We start from the raw sequence: 25,072 nt of genomic DNA on the forward strand, positions 1-25,072 counted from the left end.
TGCCCTCCGTGGCAAGCAGGGGGGTGCTGGGCTTTACCCTGCAACCCACGCACCCGGGCACGAGGGCGGTCAGGCTGATTGGGAAAACGTTTCCATCCAAGGAAGGCTTTTTATAGTTTTCTTTTTTTAGGAAGGTGAAAGCTTTCAAGGGTGTCATCGTTTTTCTTGCCAAAAAATAATGCAACCCAAGCCAGAACACCAAAAAAAAAAATTAAATTAATATTTGAGTTTTCAGTTTCTCAGAACTAAAAAGCCCCAAATGGTGTCAGAAATTGATGTGTTCACTCAGGCACTTTAATTAAAATAAATCCAAGCATAATGTTCCCTTAGCAGGGTCACCTCTGTGCTTTTAAGCTGCTCTGTTAAACCTTCCTCTGCAAAGGGGACTGCTGTGGGTTCTGGCTGCTGCCTGGTGCTGAGGCTGGCCGACCTTCCCTGCGAGGGGTGGTTTGGGGAGAGGTGATTCTAGGGGGAGAGGCAACGTCAGTGCTTTATTGGGCCTCCTTGGCTGAGTCTTGGTGCCGGGGTATGATATAGCATCGGGCTTTCTGGTTGACAGAAGGGAGGAAAAGTGACAGAATAAATCCACCAAAACTGATGCAAACGTGGGGAGACATCGCTCTGCTTGGGATGCTGGTGCTGTGCCCGGGTCAGTCCTCACCGGCTGCACCCGGTGTCCTTGGGGGGGTCACCAACCCCCCCAGGCTTTTCCAACCCTCCCCATTCCGGGGCTTTGGAGGCAGGGGCAGCTCCCACACCGTGCTCCTGGGGCTGCTCCTTCTCCCCAGCCACCCCCGGGCAGCACCGGGTGGGAGCCCGCAGCCCACCCCCGGCACCTCGGGGCTGCCTGGGGGGGTCCCACCGGGGGTCGCACCCCAGGGCGCGGGGGTCGAGGGGCGCACCCGGCTAACGGGCACCCCTGGCCGGCCCCGCGGGGGGGGAGCAGCGGCCGCCGGGGCCGCGCCGAGCCGGGCCCCCCCCCGCGGAGGCGGGGACGCCTTCGGGGCCGGCCGAGAGCGGCGGCAGCGCCCCCCGGGCCGGCGGAGCGCGGGGTGCCCCGGGCCGGTGCCGCGGCCCCGCCATGGGGGGGGCCCAGAGCCAGAAGCCGCGGGAGGGGGGCGCCGCCGGGCGCCGGTAAGTGAGGGGTGCCCGGGGCCGGGGGGAGCGATTGGGGTCGGGGGGAGCGGGTCGGGGTCGGGGTCGGGTCGGGGCAGGGGTCGGGGGGCGCCCTGCGCCGTGCCCGGCCCGTGCGTACCGGGCGGGCGGGGGGCGGCCGGGACCCCCGAGGGTTAAACGCGGCGGAAAGCTCCTCGGCTCCTTCTGCCTCCTCTCCTTCTTCGCTTCCCCTCCTCTCCTCCTCCGTGTTTACCGACAAAGCCCCCCCAGGCTCCGCGGTCTCGGGCTGCTCTCCGCCGGCGCTGCGGGTGCGCGGGGTGGGGGCAGCTCCGGCGCCCCTGCGCAAGTGGCGGTGCGCGGAGCAGGGGCAGAAGTTGCACTTCTCGGTGCCGCCGTTGGAAAAGGAGGTGTGGAAGTTGGAGCTGGCTGCGAGCGGGGTCCCCGCTAGGAGCCGGGAGGCTGCGCGGGGCTGCCCGTAACCAGCAGGGTTTGGAAACTGCGAACAAAAGGAGCAGCCCGCTAGCCCGTGCTGGAGAGGAGAGCCGGGGACAGCTTATCTCAACATCAACCAAAACACTCCCTGGAACACAGAAATATTTCCCTTAAGTGAGCCACCCCGTGGTGCGCTCGGGGAGCTTTGCTGCTGCGTTTCGGAGCGGGAGCAGACCGGGTGCACGCCAGCAGCGCCGGCCTGCTGCGGGTGGCTGCTGCCTGCACCTGCCCTGCCCTGCCCGTGCCCTGCAGCGTGTGCCAGGTTTCAGCGAGCAGGTGCTGCCACTTCTCGGCTGCTGCTCTGCTGAATGCCTACAAACACCCCTCAGTTTGCAAGCTCTGGCTTTGGCCAGGGAGAAAGGAGCACGTTCTGTCCTTTGTCGCTGCTCTGCCCTGCCCATGATTTCCTTGCAGTGTTCTAGATATAAACTAGAGGTGTTCCCAGGCAGAAAACCCCTGCCATTGTTCGCTGTGTGCTGGAGCAAGCAGCCAGAGCTGCATGAAGGCAGCCACGGGAGGGGAACGTGCTGGGGACATGGCAAGGCAGTTGCCCACTGCGGGGCGCTTCAGCGGGCAAACGAGGCACAGCCCCAGCCCCTGGAGCACCAAAGGGAGCTTCCCAGGGTCTGCTGTGGTGGGAGGGAGGTGCCAGAGGGCCTCTGGACATGGCAGGGCCCTGGGGATGCTCCACCTCATGGTGCTCCTCGCGTGGGGCTCGTCACGGGGCACTGCGGGGTCCCTGGTCCATCCCGTGCCACCCACTGCAGCGGTGCTGGGACTGGGTGCGGGCTGGCAGCCCCGGGCAGGCTCCGTGCTGCCGGCTGTGCAAGGACATCGCCTCCCCCTCGCTTTTATCTGTCTGCTCTGACTCTGCTGTTCCTCGCTCCCACCTGTCCTCCTCCACCTTAAGCAAATTTTGCCTTGTTTATTTCTGTCAGTATTTCCCCGTCGCTGTGCCCCGTGCCAGCTGCTGTCCTTGCTCCTCCTCTGCCTCCCCTGTCCCTGCTGGCTCTCCAGGTTGCGAGGCCGAGCTGCTGTCTGGGTTTCACAATATCGCCAAGCCCTAACAAAAATGCAGGAGCCGAGGCCTGACAAACACCTGATAAGAGCATTCCTGCCACATAGCACTGGTATTTTTAGCAGAGCGAAGGAGCTGATAGGGGAGTAAAGAAGCAACAAGATGAAGGAAGATGCTTGGTTCGTAAAGCATCAGTGTGAAAAGCAGGCTGGAACTCACGAGTCTCCGGGCTATTTCTACTGAACTGCTTTGCATGAGCACACATCCACACGGCTAGGATCAGTGAGATTAAGCCACGCACGTTGTTTTTTAACAGGCAGGAATAGCAGTTGTGTTCATTCGTACATTGGTCCCTTCGAGTGCAGCCACAAATGGCTGTGTTTATTGGTGTGACAGCAGCGTGGTGGGGAAAGACAGCTGGGACCTGGGGGCTGCCTGGTGCTGTCTGAGGCTCACATGTGACAGTTGTGTCCTTTACTGCTATTTTTACAGAGCTATTTTGGTGGAATGTGTAGTGATGGGAACCGGCGCATCCCGGAGCTGTGAGCAGTCCCGGGGGCCCCGTGTGGTGCACTGGGACCGTCTCTGCTGGACACAGCCCGGGGCTCTCAGGGACCTGGGGTGTCTTCTGCTGCTCCCTGGCACGCAGGTGGCAGTGGCAGGGCCCGAGGTGGCACCTTGCCTGCCTTGAGTCCTGTGGCTGTCATTGCCACACTTCTCAGCCTCGTGATCTGTATGAAGCCCGGGCTCCATCAAGGTCAGGAGAGAACAGAAGGAAGGTGTGAACTTCGCTGCAGCAGATCTGTCCTCCCGGCGTCCTGGGTTGGCCCTGGGCAGCAGCAATGGTGGGAAAATGCCCGAGGGGGGTGGCAGGGTTGGGCAGTGCGACTGTCACACACTGGGAGGGACGGGGAACACCCGTGCCGTGCCCATGGTGCTGTGCCCATGGTGCCGTCCTGGCGTGCCCCCTAGTGAGCGCACCCCCACCCACCCAGGGCTCACAGGGACAGGAGCCCTGGGGCTGCTGGCCCTTGTCACCGTTTTCTGCCATCCCATCACTCGCCCTTTCCCGGGGCCCTTTCTGATTTGGGCTGCCAGGCAGTGAGAGATGGAGCCTCTCCTCGGATACTCTCCCCGGCCCCAGCAGGTGAGCTGCAGATGGGAGGCATCAGCATTAATCTTTCAGTGTCACCGCCAAGGTCAGGCAGCGTGTTGTGGAACAGCCTCAACCCAGCGTTTGCTGCAGTCACCACCAGAGTGCAGAAAGCTTAGTGTGAGCAGTTCTCCTAATTCCCAAAGTTTGCATTTTTCACAAGGCAATGGCAGGGAATAATTTACCTTTACACTGCTGCAAGGTCCCTTTTAAACTGAGGAAAACACGAGCAGAACGGGGTGGCTCGTATGAAACACCTTGCAGCAGTGTATCTGAGGGGAGATAAGAGTTGTGTGGACAAAGTGCCCGATACGAGCTCATGGGGAGATTTATATAGCAATGAAATGTGGCCTCATGCTTTGTGCAGCTGTCACAGATCCCATGCTGTGGCCTTGCACGCCATTTCTGCAGGTCCCTGGCTCTCCCCGTGTGTCTGTGATGCTGGTGGAGACTGGGGGAGAGCCCGGTCCCACTGCCTGGCTCTGTCCTCTGCCCGTCAGGGACACTGCGGGCACCCGGTGTCGGTGGCAGGGGACCCAGATCCCTGTGGGCAGGCTCCTCGTGTGGAGCAGCAGGGGTGGAGGCTCTTGGGCAGCTGGAGAAGAAAAATGAGAACCCAGAAAAGATCCATTTCTGAGCTAGAAATGGATGTGCTGGCTTGCAGAGCCGTGCCCAGAAAAGCTCCGCAGCCAAAAATAGATGTTCTGCTGCCTAATGAAAGGGACAAGAATGGAAACTCAGGTACACTCCTTCCTCTAACCCGGGGCACTTCAGCTTAAGACATGCCCAGTGTGGCCGTGCGATTCCTGTTCCTCAGCTTTTTATTTCCTGCACCCTTCCTAGGGACTAAGGCGTGGTGGCAGCGAGGATGGGGCACGACGCGCTTCTAGGACCAAGGACAGGCAGAGGCACTGCTGCCAGCCAGGCGGTGCGAGATGGGGACAGTCCCTCCTGGGGCTCAAGGACTGGCATCTTTTTGGCTCCCGCAGGCTGCAGCTTTGTCTCTGGTCTCTGACGCTGTGTGACCTTCAGGTCTGGGTGGCTGCTCCGTCCCCCGGGCAGGGCGCGTTGGTCCCTGCCAAAGCAGAGCGCCGCTTCTCTCCCCCTCTCCTGCACAGGCAGAGCTGTGCGAGCTGTTTCTAGGTCACTCTGTGCTGCAGGAGATGCTGTGCTGCCTGCTGTGTGCCCGCTGCCTGCTGTGCCCACTGCCTGCTGCCTCCTGTAGCAGCTGGGGCTGCCCAGAGCAGGGATCTGGGGGGCAGCCTGAGCTGGTGCATCGCTGCGTGGCTCCGTGCTCGGGCAGTGCGTAGCGCAGCGATGTCCTGCACCAGGGTGGGGGTGACAGCAGTGACACGGACAGCCCGTCCAGCTGCCGCTTGCCCCGTGCTGATGGAAACTGCTGGCAGGTCTGGTTTTGAACAGGTCAGCATCCTCTCCGGTCTGCAGAAATGTCTCTGCTGACTCTGCTGGGCAGTGTTTGGCAGCCAGAGCCACCGGTGTGACCGACAAAGTCAGGTTATCTCCTCGGTGTTTGATTTGCAGCCAGCGCTGCTGCCAGTCTGGGTTGGGTGCCAAGCTGGAAAATGCCACTCGAGGCATTTTCTTAATTGCTCATCGCAGACAGCAGGTGGAAGCAGGCTTCGCTGTTTAGCTGCTCCGATATCCTCCCCCCCAGGGCCCTGCGGGTCCGGAGCTTCCTGGCCGGAGCCCTTCAGCCCCACTGACCCCGTTCCTGCCAGCCGCTCTCCTTCCTCTCCGAGGCTGGTGGGAGGCGACCTCCTTGGCATGGTGCTCGTGCAGGCTGCACAATGGAAGGATGCTGCTGACTTCCTCCCGTGTCCCAACAAGGGGGGGCTGCAGAACTCAGCGTGCCGCTGCCGTGGCTGCTGCAGCTCCTTCCTCCTGCAGCAGAGGCAGCCTGGTCCTGCTGCTGCCACCCGCGCCAGCTGCTGCGCCCCCGTGATTCCCATTTCTGTGTGCTCCACGAGGTCCCTGGCAGGATCCAGGCAGCCGTGAGCCAGTTTGAAATGCAGCGGTGTGGTCGCTCAGCGGGGCTTTTTGGGGCAGCAGCGATTTGTGAAGTGGCAGGCAGGGAGGGGGGGAGGAAGGAGGAGCTGAGGCTGCAGAGCGCGGTGCTGCGGCACGGCTCGCAGCGCGCCACACATGCTGAAGATCTCCTTATGTAAAATTCATCTGCAGAAATCAGCTCTGCTGCCTCAGATGGGGGGAAGTGGCTGCGTGGTTCTGCTCAGAGCAGATGCAGGCAAGAGGATGTTGAGGTTCTGCTGCTGCTTTGCCCTCTTGTTTTTTTCAGATAGGCTCTGATAAGAGTCATTTAGTCCACTTGTGGCTCGGTGTCTGCTGCACAGTGGCCGTGAGCTCTGTGAGGCTCGTTGTCCCCAGGACCCTGGTGACGTGGTGGCGGTGCTGTGCTGCTACCCCACGTGCCTGGGGCCGTTGGCTGCCTCTGCCACTGACCTGCTGGGGCGACCGGCAGCGCCTGTGCTCTTGGGGGGGGTTTGGAAATGCTGCGTGAGGGGCTAAGAGCCTTCCTTTTTCAGAGTCCAGACAGTAGAAGCGCGCAGCAATGACACAGATATTTAATAAGGACACCAACAGATGGAAGCTTGGAAGAAAGGTTCCCTGTAGGGAGGTTATTTGAGATGCTCCACGATGAGGAATGAGGCCCTTTGAAGTGCCTGATAGAGGCTGGTGTCAGAGGCAGCCAGACCAGATGGACGGGTCCCTCCCGATCCAGAGGCCTCTCTGCCCATGCGGAGCATTCCTGGCGCTGCGAGCTGGCCGATGATTCACAGAGCAGCATCGAGCTGTGGTCTTGGCCTGCCACGTGAGCATTTGGTGTGGCTATCGAGGGCCGGCAGTGCTGCTTTTCGATGGGCTGGGCTGGGTTTGCAGCTGGACAGTTGTCTGCCCTTTCCCAGCCTGTACCTGGGAGCTGCTGATGGAGCAGGGTGCGTGTGCCGGCCGTCAGCACGGGCACTGGGGAGCTGCAGGCTCCACGACAGCAACTGTCCAGAGCCGATAATGCCGCTGCCTGTAAGGGATCTGCTGCTGAAGCCCCGGACATTCCTTGCGGTGCTTCAGTAACGTTATGCTCCTCTCTTTAGCAAAGCATGTGGGAGGTAACGGGCTGGGGAGTGAGAGCCCTCGTTAGGGGGAAGGTTCCCAAGGGAGCTGCATGCCAGCCTTGCTTTCTGAAGGGACAATTTGCTGTTATTTCTAAACAATGGTTTAATAAATAAATAAATCTCGCTGCCACGGAAGGATATAGCATCAGCCAGGGCCAGCGAAGTCGGCATTTCCTTGGAAAACAGCGGGGGCAGGTGTTTCCTTCTCCTCCGTCCCTGGCTCCAGCTCCCTGCACCCGACCCCCGGCAGCGATCCCTTTTGGGTCCCGGCCGCCCCCTCCCCGCCCCTGGGAGCGAGGTTGCCCCGAGCCCCCGGCCCCATGGGGCAGCTCCCGGCGGCTGGGGGTCGTTTGCTGGCACGGCCCGGGTGGGTTGGGGTGCAGGTGCAGCCCCTGGCCGGCCTGGGAGAGGTCGGGGAGAGACTGGGGGCTCCCTGCGGCCACGGGGGGGGCTGTGCCCGGTGTGCCCAGCCCGATGTGCCCGGCCCCGGTGTGCGCTGTGGGGTCGCCAGCGGAGGAGCGGCGCGGTGCGGGGGGCGCGATGCCCTCGGCGCCCGGAGCGGGGCAGGCGACCCCCCCCCCAGCCCCGGCGACCCCTCCCCGGCCCCGACGACCCCTCCCCGGCCCCGGCGACCCCCCCCCGGTCCCGGCTCCCTCCCCCTTCTCCCTCTGCCCCCCCGTCGGGGCTCCCCGCCCGGGGCCGCTCCCCCGGTCGGCGCCGCCGGGGGGCGCGGGGCGGTGCGGGGCGGTGCGGGGCGGGGGCGGGCGCTCTCCCCGGCGGCAGCGGCACGGTCCGGGGAGGGCCCAGCGCCGGCAGCCGCCGAGCGGCGGCGGGGAGATGCGGGCGGCGGGGGCCTGAGCCGAGCCGAGCCGAGCCGAGCTGCGGGAGCGGCGATGGCGTTCAGCGCCTGGCAGCTCCTGTCCCCGGTGCAGTGGGCCAGGTGGACGTGGTCGGCGGTGCGCGGCGGGGGCGCCCCCGAGGGGGAGGACGGCGGGGTCGGCGGAGAGGCGGAGGAGGACTCGCAGGCGGAGAGCAAGGCGCTGGGCTTCAGGCAAGTACGGGGACGGGCGCGCTCGCCGTGGCCCGGCTGCATGCGGGGCTGCGCCGTGCATGGGGCGCCCGCCGCTCCCGGCTCCCTCCAGCCCCGCTCGCCGCTCCCCGCCTCGCATCGCCTTTGGCTCCTCGGCAGCGCTGCCCCCGGGGGCTGCCCGCAGCTGCTCGGCAATGGCGAGCTCTGCTCTCCGGGAGAAGGTGCCGGCGAGCGCCGGGCACCGAGGCCGGCTCCCCAAATTCGCTGCGCCGCGGCCCCCCGAGCCCTAGGGGAGGATGCGGCGTCCCTGGAGGTCAGTGGTGGATGCTCGGAAAGCTCGGGGTGACGGGGAGAGCCCCGGCAAAAGCGACCCCCGGGGGCTCGGGGGTGCGCGGGGGGTGCTGCTGATCCTGTTTCACCTGCTCTCCCTTTTCCGTTTGCTAGCGTGGCCTGCTGGAAAGGACAGGGGCGGCCGCAGGATGCCTGCAGCGGGCTGGCCTGGCCCGGGAGCCGGTCTGGCTGGATGTGTAGGCGGTGCGCAGGATTTCGGAGCTAGCCTTGAAAGTGGTAATTCCTCACTCTTTTCCCCCCCCTCGGCAGCTCGGACTCCGAAGGTAATTTTGAGACCCCTGAAGCAGAAACGCCGGTCCGCTCGCCGCTAAAGGAGCTCTGCGAGCCGCCACCGGGACCACCGCAGCCCGAGGCCGGGACCCAAGGTAAGGAGCAAGCGAGAGCCTTCTGCGTGTCGGCTCTCTGCTCGGGCTGCAGAAAAGCAGGGTGGGGTCAAGGAGGAGAAGTCGCTTGTTTTGAATAATGCCTGCCACATTTTTTGTGGTTAATGGCCTGGATGGTTCAAATGCCAGCACTCGGGGCTGTGCGCGCTCTGCGGAGGGCTGTTCTCTGGCGTGGGTTAAAGGCTGAGTTCACCGAATCCCTTCGGGAGGGCAGGGATGACACTGCAGGCTCGAAAGAGTCAATTCAGCCCCCCTTGGCTCATGCCTGTGCAGGGTGAAATTATCAGCGGGCCGTTTTGCAACCACCGGTCACACCCTGCCACTGTCCCCACACCGAGACAGGGAGAGAGCGACAGGGAGAGAGCACGGCTGCAGGAGGCAGGGGGCCGTGAATGGGTTTTGTGAGCTGCCGGGCTGGGGCTGAGCCTGGGGATGCAGAGGCTGCAGCCAGGACGGCTGTGATGGATTGATGGAGAGGAACAAAGGATTTTGTTGAATCATTTTGTCTGTTAAACCGCACGGCTCCCGCTTCCCTCGCTGGCTGTGCAGAGCCCGGCGATGCCTCCCGCTGCTTCCCGGCGCGGGGGCGCGGGGTGGTGAGAGCTGCCTCGCGTGTGCCCTGCGGTGGAGGTTTCGTTGTGCTGGGTCCCTTTTTCCCAGGGAGAGCAGCCTGGCATTTCTGCTGCATTGTTAAAAATGCAGAAGCTCGGTGCTGCTGAGCCCTGTTACTGGAGAAATCGCCGGGGATCAGGGGCAACGCAGGGGGTTCTGTTGCTGGCAGAGGCCAGTGCTGCTGCTGGTGTGTCCCCGTGTCTCACCGCTGCTCCTCTGAGTGTGGCTCTCCGTTAACCCTTGGCCTCTTGGGCACCATCTCCCTCGCCCTGGTTGTGCTCCTTTCTCCGTGGGGAATCGCAGCTGGTCTCTGGGGCTGAGCTCTGTGTTTGGGTTTTGTGCTGCAGGAGGAGGCTTTGAAGCTCTGGCATCTCTGCAACAGGCACGGGAGGTTATCGGGGCAGGGAGGGGACCTCTCCTTCCTCTGCTCCTTTTGCAGAGCAGGGTGACCGGGCGGTGTCAGGAGTTTTGCAAGCCCCAGAAGGAGGAAACGTTTCCGGGGCAAGGGCAGCGTGCGTGGGGCCTTCTCGAGCATCCCCTGCTCTCACCCAGCTGCCCCTCACTGCCAAGCCCCCGCTCTGGGACTTGCAATCTCGAGCTTTTCTTGAATGCTTGCAGCAGCAGGCTGACACCTTGCTGCTCGGCTGGGTTTAAGAGATGTGCCTGGTCTGGGGCCCATCCATCCCCATGGAAAACACAGATTTTTTTTTTTTTCTAACTTAAATTTTTTCCACCCCTGGATGAAGAGAGTGCTCGGTTTGTGCCTCTGATAATCTCAGCTCTCAGAATAATCCTTCCCTTTAAGAAGGGATAGAGGCATCTTTAGTCTGTAGGATAATGTCTGAGGGGGAGAGGAAAGATGAAGGCTTTCCTGGGAAATTCCCCTCGCAGACATCAGGGTCTTTCCACTTGAGGAAGCGCGTTGTTTCGGGGAGCTGCCGTCCCGACCGCGTGTTTGTGCCAGTTCCCCGCCGCCGCCGAGCAGCCGGTGCCTGTGCACAAAGGTGGCAGTGTTGTGGGGCCAAGGATGGTGCTCGCTGCAAAGCTAGGTTTCTGCTCTGCCCTGCGGAGAGCTGGAGGCTGGGGAAAACAGGGCCAAACCCACAGTCTCGTGGTGCTCCCTGCTCAGTCCCTGCTCTGCCCAGGCTTCAGGAACCGCTCTGAGGGGCTGCAGGGCAGGGGCTCCCCGTGAGGAGCTCGGGATGCGCAGAAGCTTCCTGGGGTGTGCGCTGCCTGTACCCCAGCTGATGTGAGCCCTCGTCTCCCTGCTGCTTCCCAGCTCTGACGGGGCTGTTGTGCAGCAGCCTGTGCCCTTGTGTGTGTGTCGGGAGCGGAGGAGCAGGAGGAGATCCAGCCTAACGTCCGTGCGGCCCTGGTGGAGCTGCCATGAGAGTTGGTGCCCTGTGGTGCGCAGGATTTGGCCCCTGTGCTGGTGTCATGGCAAAAACTGCCCAGCCCAGACCTGCGGGTGCAGCGTTCCCCAGGCGTGTCTCTGCTTTCAGGGACAAAAATTCAGCTGGTCCCATCCCCCTGGGTGGGGGGCTGTGGTTAGGCTTTATGCCCGCTCAGGATCCCTCAAACAGCTTTCCTCCTGCTGGCTCGGATGACAGAGGCTGTAATTCTGTCCCATTCTTGCTGAAGTTATCTTCAGTCACGTGCCAGGAGGAGATATCTGTGCAAGGGAGCGAGCAGAAGCAACAAATATGGAGCCGTTAGCGACGGAGCAGCGCTCATCAGCCTTCGCTTCTGTTGCCCTGATGCAGGGCACGTGTTATCCGGTGTGTTTCCGGCAGCATCGCTTGTCGGTATGCTAATTCTTAACAGAAAAGGTTTTAAAAATAGACCGATGTCTGCTAAACGAAAGCGGGAAGCCAGAGGAGGAAAGAAGTCGTTAGCTACGTAAGCCTGAGCTGAATGCACAGTCCAGATATCCTGTGCTCAGGCTGTGTGTGCGAGCAGAGGCAGAACTGCGTTGACTCATGCTGTGCACAAAGCGAGAGGCAGTCGGGGGCGGCGGGGAGCGGAGGGGGTGTTCTCGCCAGCATTCAGGGCTGCGTGGGGAATCATTGCTGCTTCGCTTGGCTGCTGTGGGGGATGAAAAGGGCGCGGGGTCTCTGCGTCGCAGCGCTGCTGCTGCCAGGTTTTACTGATTCATTCGAGGGCTGGCGTGCAGGAAAGCTGCTCGGTTAGTCGGCGTTGGTGCGTAATTTCAGCCTAAGGAAGACAAGCGCACCGATTACAGTGCACGCGCACAACGCGGCTATTACCGCGGTGCCAGACTGTCCCCTCTCCACGCTTTTCTTCAGAGCATAAAATCTCCATTTTCTCCATAGTACCTGCTCCGTGTCCACCAGCAGGACCAGAAGCAGGCGTGCACCCGTGCCCAACCGCAAAGCTGCTGGCACCGCCAGGGACCCCCGGGCAGCGCGCAGGCTCTGCCCTGTCCCCTCTGCAGGCAGCGGAGCAGCTGAGCTGCTGTGGGTGCAGGAAGGGAGTGAGAGGCAGAAGCAGAGGCTCCGGAGGCAGTGTTTGTGTGTTGCACGGCGAGGTGTGAAAGCACACGAGGTGTGAAAGCACACGAGCTGTGCTGGGCAGGCTGGGGCCGTTCCAGCAGGATGCGCTCCCGGCACGCGGGGACGATCCCTTGGGTGCGCGGAGCTGCCCGGGGCAGGCGGATCCTGAAGGAACACCCTTGTGAGCACTGCTGCCTGCGCTCAGCCCTTCTCTCCCCGCCCTGAGGACATCCACAGGGATGGGGAGAGGTGGTTTTCGCTGCCGCCTGCTTGTTATTCAAGAAGTAATTACTCATTGCTTGGGCTGGAAACCAGGATGGGCTTCTGTCTGTGAGAACGTCTGCTGCAAAACCTTCTGGTGGGAATGCAAAATGCATTTAAAAGGCGCCTTTTGCCCAGGCTTTGAAGTCTGTTCTTCCATTCAGGGATGTCTCACTGAAGTTTAAAACATTTGAGCAAGGCAGCAAATTAATCAAGTTTTCTCTGGGTCTGTTAGGAAGGTTTTTTGGTTCCTAGGGATAGGAAGGCAGGGGCTGCCTCAGAGCCTTTTCTGGCTGCGCTCCAAGGACATTTCCACTGGATTTGTGTTTACCGATGCGTTCTGTGGGGCAGCAAGGCAGTGTCTGTCCGGAGGGAGTTTTTTGCAGTCTCAGGAGCACACAGCCCCTCCTGATTCATTTCCACGGCTTTTAGCATCCTGGAGATCAATTATGCAAACCACGAGCTGTCAGCTGAGTCAGGGCTGCTGGCTCGGTGTCCTGGCTTCTCCCAGGAACCAGGTCCCTGCCAGATTCGCTTTCCATTTCTGCCAGCCTGGGACTGGCACGGCTGCCAGCAGTGGCCTTGGTGGGGGTGGCATGGGTGCGGGGCTCAGCCGGTGCTCGCTGCCTGCCCGCCTCCAGCCTCCTCCTGCAGCACCACAGGCGATTCCTGCACCCTCCCACCCCCCCATGGCCACATTACTGGGAGCTGGACATGTTTATGGCCTCAGAGGGGCAAGCAGCTTCCCCCGCCTAAGCTCAGCACCCAGCCTCCCGTGCCCCCGCTGCTGGCCAAGTTTCAAACCAGACCACGCTGTGGGTGAGCACCGGTTTTGTTCTGCCCATGGAATTCATGGCTGCACCTCCCCAAAAAGGTGCCAGCAAGCACTGCAGGGTCCTGGGCACTCCCTGGTGGGTGCTGAGTAGCCCGATGGCCCCTTCTGCTTCATCCTGGGAGTCTGAGCAAAGACCTGGCCGAGGTGCGGGGAGGAAAGACCCCGAGGTGCGGGGAGGAGAGCCGCGGGTGCGCTGGGTGCTGGTGGGTGCAGCTTTCAGGGGACTCGGTTCGTGAGGAGCTTCCCCATCCCCTGACAGCAACGAAAAGATGAAACAGTGAAAGGATTTAGGGGAAGGGCTTGGAGTAATAGCGATTAAGTCATGGATCAGGATTTGTGATTAAGAAGCTCTGACAGCAGCGTGGTGAGCCGGCTGTATCGTGCCGGCGGGGTCTCAGTGTGGGGCCGAGTTTTGGCTGTGCTGCAGGGGTCTGGGGTGGCAGAGCCTCCCCAAACAACTCCCCTCACTGCTGGCCAGCCCCAGGACACTGCTCCCCTCCCACCCCATCACCAAGCACACACGGGGGTGGTGCTCTCCCTCTGCTGCATGCTGGAGTGCTGCGGAGACATTTTGTGGGCAGGAGCATCAGCAGCCTGCAGCTCCTGGAGCACACGGGTTGGGTTCTGCCCCCGACAGGGGTAAGGGCTGTCGGCAGCGTTCGATGCCAGTGGGGGTGTCTCTGTTTTGGGATGGCAGCTGGTTGCCGTGAAGGCAGTTTCCAGGGGGATGGAGAATCCCCTCAAGGGGAAATGGGACCTTAGGAAAGCACCAGGCATGGGAGAGGTGAGCTCGGCCTCGCTCGCCTCCCTGCTTTGGAGGAGCCCTCGGGGAGGGGGCACAGTGGGACCGATGAGGCTCCCCAGGAGAGCCCCAGGAGCATCCCCCTGCCCCATGCCCCTCAGCCCTGCACTGGCTGCCTGCAGGTGGCTGACCCCGAAATCCCCTCTGCAGCCTGTAATGTGCTCACTCATTCAGCACAGCATCTCACTCCCATTCACCCCGGGGCTTAATCACGTTTCCTGGTGTTTTCTCCTGTCATGCTTCCCTGAATTTGTCCCGGTCGTATTTAACCCCCCACCCAGGTGAGCAGCGATGCCCTGCTGCAGCCCCCACTCAGACACGAGTCTTTTGGGCTGTCCCGGCCCCTGTCTGGTGGCTCTGGGCGGCTCTGGCATTGCAAATCCCCTCTGGAGCTGCCGGCACCCCGGGTGGGAGCAAGTGGTGGGAGAGCAAAGACATAAATGGAGATGTTGGTGGCTCTGCTGGCGTGGTGCAGAACAATGCCTCCACACAGGGGTTCGCCCTGCACGTGGTGGCTTATGTACATTCCCTCCACTCCGTTCATGGGCTTTGAATTTTAGAGAAAGTGCTTGGAGTGGAGTTTCGGGAGGCCGAGCTTTGGGCCGTCAGCTCCTGTAAAATTTGGTCCTGGAGCAGGCACAAGGAGGGGAGGGAAACCCAAGCCTGGCGCCTGGCTCCTGCACGGGGCTCGGCTGTGGGGTGCGGGCAGGCAGGGCTCTGACGGGCTGCTTTCTCTTTGCAGGGCACACAGAGCTGCTCGGGGCCGCCTGCCGGGACAGCTCGCGGGGGCTGCACCCCGAAGATGCGGCGCAGCCTGAGATCGGAGCCCCTGCAGCCGATGCGGGGAGCGCAGGGGAAAGCGGCCCTGAAGACCCATCGCTGACACAGCCGCCGGCTGCAGCCCAGCACCCGGCCGCCCTCGGGACTGGGGCTGGCGCTGGCTGTGCTGTGGGGCCGGCCCCGGTGCCCCATGCGGGCACAGCCACCTGCGAGCCGGTGATGTCGGGAGGGGACCCGGCCGGTGGGGACGCGGGGCTGGCGGAGCAGGAGGAGGATGGCTTGGCACAGGAGAGCTCGCCCAGTGGGGGCCAGCTCCGAAAGGGAAAACCACCTTCCCCGGGGAGGAAAGGAGAAGGAAGCGTGGAGCCTGCTGCGGAGGAGCCCCCGGTGCCCCCTGCTTCCTACCACTTCGACCCCGAGCAGTACGATGAGAGCGTGAACCCCTTTGTGGCAGGGGGCTGCAAGCTGCAGAGCTCCCCTCCGACCCCCCGCCGCCTCCCGCTGCCGGTGAGCGAGCCGGGAGGGGACCTGGCCCCCCAGACCAAAGGGCAGGTCCCAAAAGCTGAGGTCGATGTCACGGAGGGTGGAGAGGGCACGGAGACACGGAGAGCCACGCCGAGGAAGGGCAGCAGGATACCGGCCAGCAAGCTGACACCGAAGAGGCACCGGGATCCCGCGAGGAAGCCTGCTGAGGACGCAGAAAGGGGTCCGACGGAGCCAGGGGTTCCCCAGGGCCCCCCCAGGGCAGCTGCTGCGCCGTGGGACAGCCCAGACCCCAACCCTTTCAGTGGCAGCCCAGCGCTGCAGCACTCGCCCACGCTCCCCAAGGGCTCCTACCAGTTCGACCCCGATAACTTCGACTCCATGGATCCCTTTAAGCCCACCAAGACCCTCGCCAGCACCACCGACTGCTGCCCTGCTACCGACAACAGCCTGAACGAGATCCTCGAGTCCCAGACGCTGGAGGTGCCGGATGAGCTCGCGCAGGGCAGGGACTCCCCGAAGAAGCCCAAATCGCGCCTGATAACGTGAGTGCCATGGCACACCCAAACCTTCTGGGAGAGCAACCTGTGCCTCGGGCTCTCGTGTTGCTGCCCCCCTGGTTCTCTCTGCCCTTGTCCCGGTGGGGTGCGTCTCCCCTCTCCCTGCCAGCCCCCCGCTGCTCAGGAGAAGGTGGGGTGAGAGGGACGGGTGTCACGGAGCGGGGCCGGCACGTGGTGCACCGCAAAGCCCCGGCACAGAGCTGGGGGCTGGAGCAGGACCTGCACAATGGGAGGATTTTGGGGTCTGTCTGGGGGCAGAGGTGCCCATGCTGTGGGGTCAGGGGTCTCTGTGAGCCTCTGCAGTGCAGTGGGAGGCTGCCGGGCTCTCCGGGCGCACAGCAGCGTGCGTGGGGCTGCAGCTGGGGGTGGCTCCTGGCTGGTCGGATGCTGCCGGGCCATCCTGGGCACTGCCACTGGATTTCCCTTTTTGCGACAGGGGAAGAGGAGGAGGTTTACAGGCAGGCCCTTTGTTGCTTTGTCACACCTGCACGGGCGGTGGGGACCTCGTTGTCCCTCGCCAAACTATCCCAGCGCATGTGGGAAGCTTTCAGTGCAGGTTTAGTTCCTGCACCGTGCTATTTAAAACCCCCCTGTAAGCGGGGACGTTTCCTAATGCCTGTGGGGAATGCAGGCAGCAGTACCCTCCTCTGGGAGCAGGTTTAATCATAAACCCTGCTATTTTCCTGGTTTTTCACCTGTCCTATCATGAATGTCCTCCAAGCCGTGTGGCAGCGCTGAGTCTCAGCCTGCCTTTAAGAGCTTGAAGCTGTAGGGCGCAGAACAGCAGCTGCTGAGGCAGGGCTGGCCCTCTGCGGGTCTCTGAGCACACAGGGGACGCAGAGGGAACATTGCATGAGGGAGTAATTGCCCAGCCAATTTGGGGTCCTTCCAGGATAATTTGCCATTGCACTTAGCACTGGTGGCTGGAACCAGCTGAAAGCAAAAGCAGGAAATAAGCTTAAAAGGGGAAATTTGGGGAGCACAGGGATTGTGGCTGATTTGACTGTAAAAGCAAAACAAGCCACTGCTCTGCTAATGGGATATCCAGCAGGAAAGCTGGGGGGGGGTTGTGCGGGGACAGGAGGTAACGCCTGGGAGGCAAAGCCAAGGGCACGGTAGCAGTTTGTGTCTTAGACTGTGCAAAGAATCGAGGCGGGTGTCTGCAGAGCCCCCGGGGCCAGCAGGAGCTGGCTGTGGGTGGAAGCAGCAGGGAGAGCTGCAGCCCCCTCTCCGTCACCCAGAGCTGCTGAGGAGCAGGGCTCCTGATTCAGTCTCATCCCACCTCTGGGAGCAGCGAGTGCAGAGTCTGAGCATCCGTTATCTGTGTCCTTCCCGACAAGCCAGAGCTGTGCAACTCGTTGTGTTTCTCCAGACGGGAGCTAATACCCAGGTCTTTTCACACGCTTTTCTTCTCTCCATCTGTCTGTCTCTTTCCTGTCTATTCTCGGGTGCATCAGGACCACTGAACAAGTGAAATTTCTCTGTTTTCTGTTGTAAGTACTCTCTGCTGCCTTTCTGTCATCCTTTCCTTGGTTGCTTTTTTCTGTCCTCTCTCCGACTGGGTGTGTGTTGGCCCCACACGTCTCCATGGCATGCAGGCTCCTCCTCGCCCTGCGCCTCGCGCTCTGCTCCTGACCCGCGCCCCCCGCGCCCGGGGCACCGAGAGCTGCACTGGAGGCCGGTGCCTGTGCTTGCTCTCACAGCATGCCCACCTGCAACGCGTTCTGGTGATGTACATCCTCGAGATCAGTGTGTCGGGGAGGGGGGCAGGTTTGTGAGTGCGGTCCAGCTCCAGATTTTAGTCCTGGAGGGGAGGGTGTCTTTACCGGTGCCGTGGAAAATCCCTGGGGAAGGAGCTGCTGTGGCAGGGGGTAGGGTGGAAAGCACCGGCTGGAAACAGGTCCCTGGGCGAGGGAGCTGCTGGTGCTGCCTCTTGTGAGGGCAGTGGGAGGGCTGGGCTTATCCTTGGTCTTATGTTATCCATCTGAACGCCCTTCTTGTCTGCTTAGTGCCCGTTGCCATATGCACGAGCAAAATTAGAGCTTGGCTCAAGCGCGGACATCTGTGTCTCGGCTGAGAGCTGAGCTGCCTTCTTACAGCCTGACTTTGCAAAGTGGCTCTTTGGGTGTGGGACCTGCAGCCTGGTGGCTCTGCCCATGCCCGAGCAGCCAGCGGGCACGTGGGCAGCGCTGCGAGATCTGGGGTTATCCAGCCAAAAATGCTGGTGCCCAGAGCACATCGGGAACGGGGCTGCTGGTGTCCGCCTGTGCTGGCCTTGGGGCTAGGGTCTGAGCTCGGGCTGCCTGCCTTGCCCTGCTGCACACCCCCTTGAATCACAGAGCTGCTGTCCTGGTGTGTGGGGGGAGATAAAGCAGCCAGCAGGCAGTGTGCCCGCAGCATCCAGAGAGGCTGGGCAGAGCAGACAGGTTGCCACGGGCATGGTGAGCTGCGGTTTGATTCTTGCGTTAGGGAGTGATGGAGAAAAACAGAGCCAACAGCGATTTCTGTCTGACACGGCTGTGGGTGGCAGCGTGCAAATGAAATGCCCTTGTGCCATGGCATGTTGCTCGTGCTCTGCCAGAGCATGTGTAGGATGGGACGGGGAGATGATTCCTAAAACCTAGGGCTGTCCCCCTGCAAATGTGCTCCGACCTCGGCCCTGCTGTGGTGCTGGGTGCTGTGGGCTGCCAGCCGAGCTGCCTGCGGGTCAGTGGGTGGCTGTCCTTGGGAAATTCAGGCATGGCAGCGCAGCTGGGAGATAACCAGCCCCGCGGCGAGGGATGGCGAGCTGTGAGCTCATGCTGGGGTGTGGGCACTGCTCTCCTTCCCGTGCAAGGGGTGAGGGCCGTGGTGGTGCAGTCATCTCACTGCTGGCGTTGGTGGCACCGCATGTGCCGGGGCTGCTCCGTGACCGTCCGTCTGCTGCCTCCAACTGGTTCAAGATGCTGCAGCCCGTTATGTTGGGATGGAGCAATGTCTGCAGTCCCGTGCAGCCAGCCCAGCAGCTGGCAGGATGGCGTGTCCCAGAATGAAGCCTCAGGAGGAGCTTTCGGTCGCGGATCACCTGCGAGAGCAACCTCTGGGCAGAGCTCTGGCCGGGCAGGCCTGGCCCACGTGGGAACGTGGATGCTGCAGAGACGGGCCCCGGCCACGCCAGCAGGGTCCGGGCAGCCTGGAAGTGCTTCGTTCCTGCAGCAAAGCAGCGTGCCCTCAGGCGTACCGCCGCTCGGGATGCACAGGCGAGCGTGCAGCAAGGGATACCTTTTGTCTCAGGCTCCTTGGCAATTGCCTCTCTCGCCGCCAGTACCTTGGGTGTTATCTCTGACCCTTACCTTCGACAGGAATAAACACCTTGAAGACAAACCCTTTGTAGTTGTGTGTTTTTTTTGTGCTTGTTCCTTCTGTTTGTTCCAGAACTTGCCCTGCCTCAGTACCGGTGAGTGTTTTTGCTGTTGCGCAGCGGGTGCAATGCTAGCGCTGGGGCTGCTCCCCTCTGCTTGGGCTGTCTCGCACGCGCCCCCCGCCTCTCCCCCTCCTCCAGCCCCTGCGAGCCCCAGCTCAGCCCGGCTCCTTCTCTCTGTCCCACAGGAGCGGCTGCAAGGTGAAGAAGTACGAGACACAGGCACTGGTGCTGGACGTCTGCGCCCAGGTAGGTGGGAGGGCTGCTGCTGGCGTGGGGTGGCGCGAGGAGAGCTGCCCGAAATGAAGTAACCGGGGTGCCCAGGCATGGCTGGATGCTGGCTGGGCTCGGTGGAGAAGCCTTTCCACACATGGCTTCCCGGCCAGGCAGCTCGGTGGTTTGCTGGGGCCGTGCGTGCGGTGTCTTAGGACTTAGACCTGTCCCCTGCTGTGGGCCGGAGCAAAGCACCGAGCTCTGCGGTCGGGTTAATGGATTCTGCTCATTAATTCCTTCTGTTTGGGGCCTGGGGGGCTTCCTTCTGCCCAAGCCTGCCGAGTGGCTGCTGGGGAGCAGTTGGCTGCGGGTGCTGAGCCTCCCCGTGCTTCCCGCTGGCCATCCGCACAGCCTGGCTGCCTGAGCCCCGCGGATTAGCTCGGTCCTGCTTAACCGCATGCCTTGATCCCGCAGGATGAAGGAGCGTTGATCTCAGAAATCCCAGATATTGCAAATCGGGATGGACATGCCACTGATGAAGAGAAGCTGGCCTCCACCACCTCCGTGCAGAAACCAGCCGGGCTGGAGAAGAAGGGAGAGCCCGAAGATGACCTGGAGTACTTCGAGTGCTCGAACGTCCCCGTGCCGGCGGCAAAGCACGGCATGGAGGCAGGTAGGGAGCGTCCTCGCTGCCTCTGGCTCTGGAGGTGAGCCATGCCCGCACCCGGGTAATCCCTGCAGCCTCTGGCAATGCATTTGTGCTGTCGAGGCAACACAGCTTCATCACGTCTCATTTGTGCTGATAGGACTAAAGGTTACCGCAAGCCATAATGAAACCTCCGATTGCTTATCTGAGCTGCTTTCATTATGGAAACATCGTGGTGCAGGCAGCCTTCATCCAGACTCCTTCAGCCTGGAGCACTCTCCTGGTGGCACTGTGCTGGGAAGCCCTGCAGCTCCCGGCTCGCCCGCAGCCCCTTTCCCTGGGCACGCTGCCCTCCTGGAGGGGACCAGCTTTGTTGTTGCACAGGATGAGGCCGGCACCTCCCCAGATGCAGGTTGACCCGCAGTAGTAAAACACAAATGCAAAGTCAGGGCTGTTATTCAAAGTGTCAATCCTGCTTGGGTTTTTCTCGTCCTCAGTGTGAGCAGAGGCAAAGCACAGGTGATGAGCAGGCTGATTTTGGTTATTGTGGTTACAAGAAACGCTCCCTAAGTAGCGCCTCGGGTGCACAAAGCATCGTGCCGCTGTGCACTACCAGTGTCTGTTTCACCAAGGACAGCCAAGGCAAAGGCTGAGCTGGGCAACTCGTCCAGCCCAAGGGGGACATTCCTGGCATGCCCTGTGCCTGCCTTCAAGGCTGCAGGGCCCCTACCTGTGCCACAGCAAAGCTGCTGGGACGTGGTAGCTCCCAGCACACGGGGCTCTGGCTAATAGAGATCTCCAGGTTGCTACAGAAGCCTGCACTGGCGCTACTGCTGGTGCTTTGCTGCCTGTCTCCTGTGTAATTAACTGCTCTGACCAATCCATTAAAATATAATTAAAAGCCAGGCAACACGGCACTTAATCAATAGCAAAGTTATAGGTGCAAACAGAAATGGCTGCACGGAAGGTTCGCAGCTGTCTCCTGTGCAGCCACCCATTAATCCCCGCTCCTGAATGTCATGCGGAGCTGCAAACCTCTCAGGAGAGGAAAACAGCCCTTCGTCTCGCAGGGGAGGGAGACTTGTACAGCTAACGGTGAGCCTGGGAGGCATTAATTATTGCTGCTGGTCTCAGAGGACACACGGCTGCTGGCCATCGTGCGGGGATAAATGGGGAAATCCTGGGGAATCTGCAGCCACAAGCTTCATGTTGCATCTTTTTCTCCCTAGCTGCGTTCTTGCATTATTATTATTTATTTATTTTCTGTCTGGTTAACAGGTGAATAACCAGTCATGTCCGCAGTTGTTTCCACAAGGTTCATAAATCACATCCCAAGTTCCATGGGGTGGGAGGGCGTCCCGAGCACTCCGACTGGAGGAGAGCCTTTAGCTTCTCTCCACTGCTGCCAAGAACAGAAGGGGCCATGTGCAGCTCCTTCGGCCCTGGGCCCAGCTGGCGTGGGGCTGGGGCTGGTGCAATTTGGGGTGGCCGAGCAGGGGGCTTCCCCCACCCAAGATGTCAGGGGCATCCTCAGCACCACGGTCCCCAGGAACTGCTGCCGTGGCAGCTGCCGGGACGTGTGGGGCCACCAGAGGGGAGTGTTGGCTTCCACCAGGGCACGAGAGGCTGCCGGGGGTGCAGGATGCGTCCTCTTCACGAGGGCAGGAGCTGGGGGCAAAGAAAAGAATCCTTTGGGGAGGGAGCTCAGGGGACACGGAGACTCAGCTGCACAGCTCTGCACCCCAGCAAACCCCCTTTGCTGCCGGGGTCTTGCTTCCAGGCATCTAAAATGTTGAATTTCTCTGTTTTTAGGCTTTGAGAAGGAGCTCTCCAAGCAGATAGACAAGGATGGGCCTGGTGCCTTCCCTGTAAGTGCCACTTGAATCCTCCTCCCTGTGCCTTGGGGCGGCTCTGCCTGCTGGTGTGGGGCTGTGGGGTGCTGAGGGCTGGTGCTGGTGCTAGTGCTCCTGCCCTGCTAACCGGGAGAGGCTGCAGCAAACGTCCCGCTGCTCCCAGAAGTGCTGCCAAAACCTCTCTGAATTCACAGTGTGCAAAGCAGAAGGACAGAGGCTGTGTCTGTGAGGAGGAAGGAGGCTGGGGCTGGCCCTGCTGGTGCCAGCGCCTCCTGCGAGGGAGGCTCAGACGCAGCTTTCGGGAAGCCGGCTGACAGCAGAGAGGGGGATTAACGAGGGCAGCCCGCTTGGCAGCCCGGCCCTGCAGCCAGCAGTGCCCCAACTCTGCTTGGGGCATCCCCAGTGCCCCCCAAGGGGTGGTTGGGGTGGCCCCGAGACCCCGGTGCAGCAGGGGGGACCCTGTGCCAGCTTAGCTGCCCCTGGCCAAAGCTGCTGGAGGTGGGAATCAGATGACAGTGAGATTAGCAACATCAGCAAAATTAGCGTCCCTGAGACAGATTTAACTGCGCTAAGCCCCTCAAGGACGTGAGGCAAAGTGAGCCTTTTGTTCGGTGCTGCTGAGGGCATGGGCTGGCAGTCGCTCCTGGTCATCCCAAAAGGTGGGGGGATTTGCCATGGGGTAGGCAGCAGCTACAGATACTTGCAGGCCTTTGGGTGCACACCTGCTTGCAAGATGCCATGGAGGCTGCTGCAAAAACCACCCCGGGCTGGAGCCCCTGGGAGGCGTGCGGGGCTCCCTGGTGCTGGCATCTGGCAATGGTCGAAGCGCTGGGGAGGGGGGAGAGGGGAGAGAGGGAGAGAGAAGTGTATTCGTCTCCAAAACACTGCGAAAACAGGTTGGCTTCTCCGCAGCACTTCGCTATTTATGGCCTTGCAGCCTGTTTCCAAGGAGATGGCTGCGAGGGGATGATGAGAGGAGGACGAGGCTTGCAGGAATGCTGCTCTGGAGGCGCTCCAGGCTGCTGGAGCCCTGCAGGCCCCGCACCCTGCCCTCACTGCCGTGCGGCCCTGGGGGACAGGGGGCCCCAGGAGGAGAAGACCCCGAGCAATGCTGCTGCAGACCCCACAAACGTCCCCATAGTGCCAGCAGTGTCAGAGGTGTCCCCACCTGGCCGGGAGGTGATGCAGGCAGCCCCCAAGGCTGCTTTAAAGCCCAGCACAGACGCCAGGCCCCGAGCTGTCAGTGTGTGCAGGAGGGGACACGCAGTGCTTGAGCTGATGAAATGGGGGAGGACACCCCAAATCCGGGAAGGAGGGTGAATAGAAAGTCACCAAAATGCAGTGTCCCAGCCGGGTGATCTCCCCCCACAGGGCAGCCCCGGGCTGTGCCTGCCGGACAAATCCCCCGTGGGCATCACCAGCGGGAGCAGGAGCGACAGCCCCCTGGATGGCATCTGCCTGAGCGCCTCCGAGAAGGCGGCTGTGCTCACGCTCATCAGGGAGGAGGTGAGGCCGGGGGCAGCCCCGACACGCTGCCATGGGACGGGGGGAGCGGGGCAGGCTCTGGGGCCGGGGGCGCACCCTGAGCACGGCCCCAGGGTCTCGTGTCTGCTGCCTCCCAGATAATCACGAAGGAGATCGAAGCCAACGAGTGGAAGAAGAAATACGAAGAGAGCCGTCAGGAAGTCTTGGAGATGAGGTAAAAACCTTCGGCTGCGTCGTGCTCGGGGGATGCTGTGCTCTTTGCTCGCCCCTAGGAGCTCGGGTTGGGCTGTGGGGCCGTAATGGGATGACACGGTTCGGCATCAGCGGGGAGGGATGCGTTATGAGACGTGTTCCCTTTGTGCTTGTGCCGTGTTGAGCCTGCGGTTTCCTTGTCATGGGGGTGAAATCCCATTAGCTGCGGCTGGAGGGGGTCTCAGCGCCATGGTGGGAGCTGGAGCCCAGCTCCTGTGCTCCAGGCTCTGCGGCTGGCTGCTGCTCGGGCTGCCTTCGTGGCAGGACAAGGGGTGGCGGGGCCCCCTGCTAGAGCAGGGCTGTAGGGGGGTGCCTGCTGCCTCTGACCTGCTCCTGTTCTCCCTCCATCCTAGGAAAATTGTGGCCGAGTACGAGAAGACCATTGCCCAGATGATAGGTGAGGCCCCACCGCCTGGCCGGGTGTTAGGGGCAGGGAGCTGCTGCCACAGCCGCCCCTGCTCAGTCCCCGCATCCCCATTGCTGGTTTTCCTTCACAGAGGACGAGCAGAGGACGAACATGACGTCCCAGAAGAACCTGCAGCAGCTCACCATGGAAAAGGACCAAGCCCTGGCAGACCTGAACTCGGTGGAGAGGTCCCTGTCGGATCTCTTCAGGAGATACGAGAACCTGAAGGGCGTCCTCGAAGGCTTTAAGAAGGTCCTTGTCTCGGTGTCCTCCCCCTCCTTGCAGCCCCTTGGGGCCAGAGTCCTGTGCAGTGGCTTTCAGGTCCCATGTGGCGCTGCTTCGGCTGCTGCCCCAGCCCTTGCTGAGACCCCGGCTTGCTGCTGTGCTCCAGCAGCTTGCTGACAAACGAGCAGGGCCTCTTCCATGCCGTGGGAAGCCAGTGGTGGAGCTGGGCTCACGAGGAGCCTGCTCCCCGGGGCTGTCCTGCTGGTGGTGAGCGCAGGGCATCGTGCCCTGGGGCAGAAACTGCGTCCGAGGCAGGTGCCAGGGCAAGGAGCCCTCAGAGCCTCTGGCTCTGTGTACACAGCAGCTTTTCCTTGCTGCTGAGCTGGATAAGGGGCTACAGCCCCTTGTAAGTGAGAAACTGGGTCTTTTTAAGGCCTTTTTCTTTCACCTGCAGAACGCATTCTGTCTCTCTGCTCAGTCCCAGCACAGATGGATGTTCTCTATTTTCCAGAATGAAGAAGCCTTGAAGAAGTGTGCCCAGGATTATTTAAACCGGGTCAAGCAAGAAGAGCAGCGGTATCAGGCTCTGAAGGTCCATGCAGAGGAAAAATTGGACAAGTAAGAGCCGCAGCTGAGGGCTGTGTAGGGTGCAGGCTGAGGGAGGAGGAGGAAGATAGGTGCCTTCTAACCTGTTCTTTGACCGGGTGCAGCACCAAGACCCAGAGCTCGGGGTTGATGTGAAGGTGCAGGCCCTGCAGGGGCTCGCTGGTGCTGCCAAGGAGCTGCCTGGGCACCCGTGATGCATGTGGGCACACGGGAGCCAGGCTGTGGTGGTGCAGCACAGTCTGACATCGTGCTGCAGGTCTCCTGGCTGTGCCCAATCACGTAACCACGGCCTCCTTCTCTCCAATCCCCCCCCAGAGCCAACGAGGAGATCGCCCAGGTGCGCACAAAAGCCAAAGCGGAGAGCGCGGCGCTGCACGCTGGGCTGCGCAAGGAGCAGATGAAGGTGGAGTCCCTGGAGAGAGCCCTGCAGCAGAAGGTAACGCGGCCC

At 61.6% G+C, this 25,072-nt stretch overlaps 1 protein-coding gene across 5 annotated transcripts in view; it reads left to right on the plus strand.

Annotated features, from left to right (window-relative positions):
* The window catches only part of TACC1 (transforming acidic coiled-coil containing protein 1), a 28,614-nt gene that overhangs the window by 280 nt on the left and 3,262 nt on the right, over nucleotides 1-25,072 (plus strand). Inside the window, exons 1-13 of one of the 5 annotated variants that reach the window (XM_084499719.1) lie at nucleotides 934-1,134; nucleotides 8,559-8,674; nucleotides 14,458-15,523; nucleotides 16,996-17,031; nucleotides 19,127-19,187; nucleotides 19,626-19,824; nucleotides 21,610-21,665; nucleotides 23,022-23,156; nucleotides 23,273-23,349; nucleotides 23,741-23,784; nucleotides 23,885-24,045; nucleotides 24,530-24,636; nucleotides 24,940-25,060. In XM_084499719.1, the coding sequence (XP_084355845.1) occupies nucleotides 1,082-1,134; nucleotides 8,559-8,674; nucleotides 14,458-15,523; nucleotides 16,996-17,031; nucleotides 19,127-19,187; nucleotides 19,626-19,824; nucleotides 21,610-21,665; nucleotides 23,022-23,156; nucleotides 23,273-23,349; nucleotides 23,741-23,784; nucleotides 23,885-24,045; nucleotides 24,530-24,636; nucleotides 24,940-25,060 (2,232 nt within the window). In that variant the 5' untranslated portion in view covers nucleotides 934-1,081. Of the gene's footprint in view, nucleotides 1-933; nucleotides 1,135-7,767; nucleotides 7,980-8,558; nucleotides 8,675-14,457; nucleotides 15,524-16,995; nucleotides 17,032-19,126; nucleotides 19,188-19,625; nucleotides 19,825-21,609; nucleotides 21,666-23,021; nucleotides 23,157-23,272; nucleotides 23,350-23,740; nucleotides 23,785-23,884; nucleotides 24,046-24,529; nucleotides 24,637-24,939; nucleotides 25,061-25,072 lie in introns of those variants that run through there. The other 4 variants (XM_084499716.1, XM_084499718.1, XM_084499717.1 and 1 more) reach the window with 4 other exon arrangements.

The sequence above is a fragment of the Aythya ferina genome, assembly GCF_964211825.1.
Source record: "Aythya ferina genome assembly, chromosome: 27".
Lineage (NCBI taxonomy): Eukaryota > Metazoa > Chordata > Aves > Anseriformes > Anatidae > Aythya > Aythya ferina.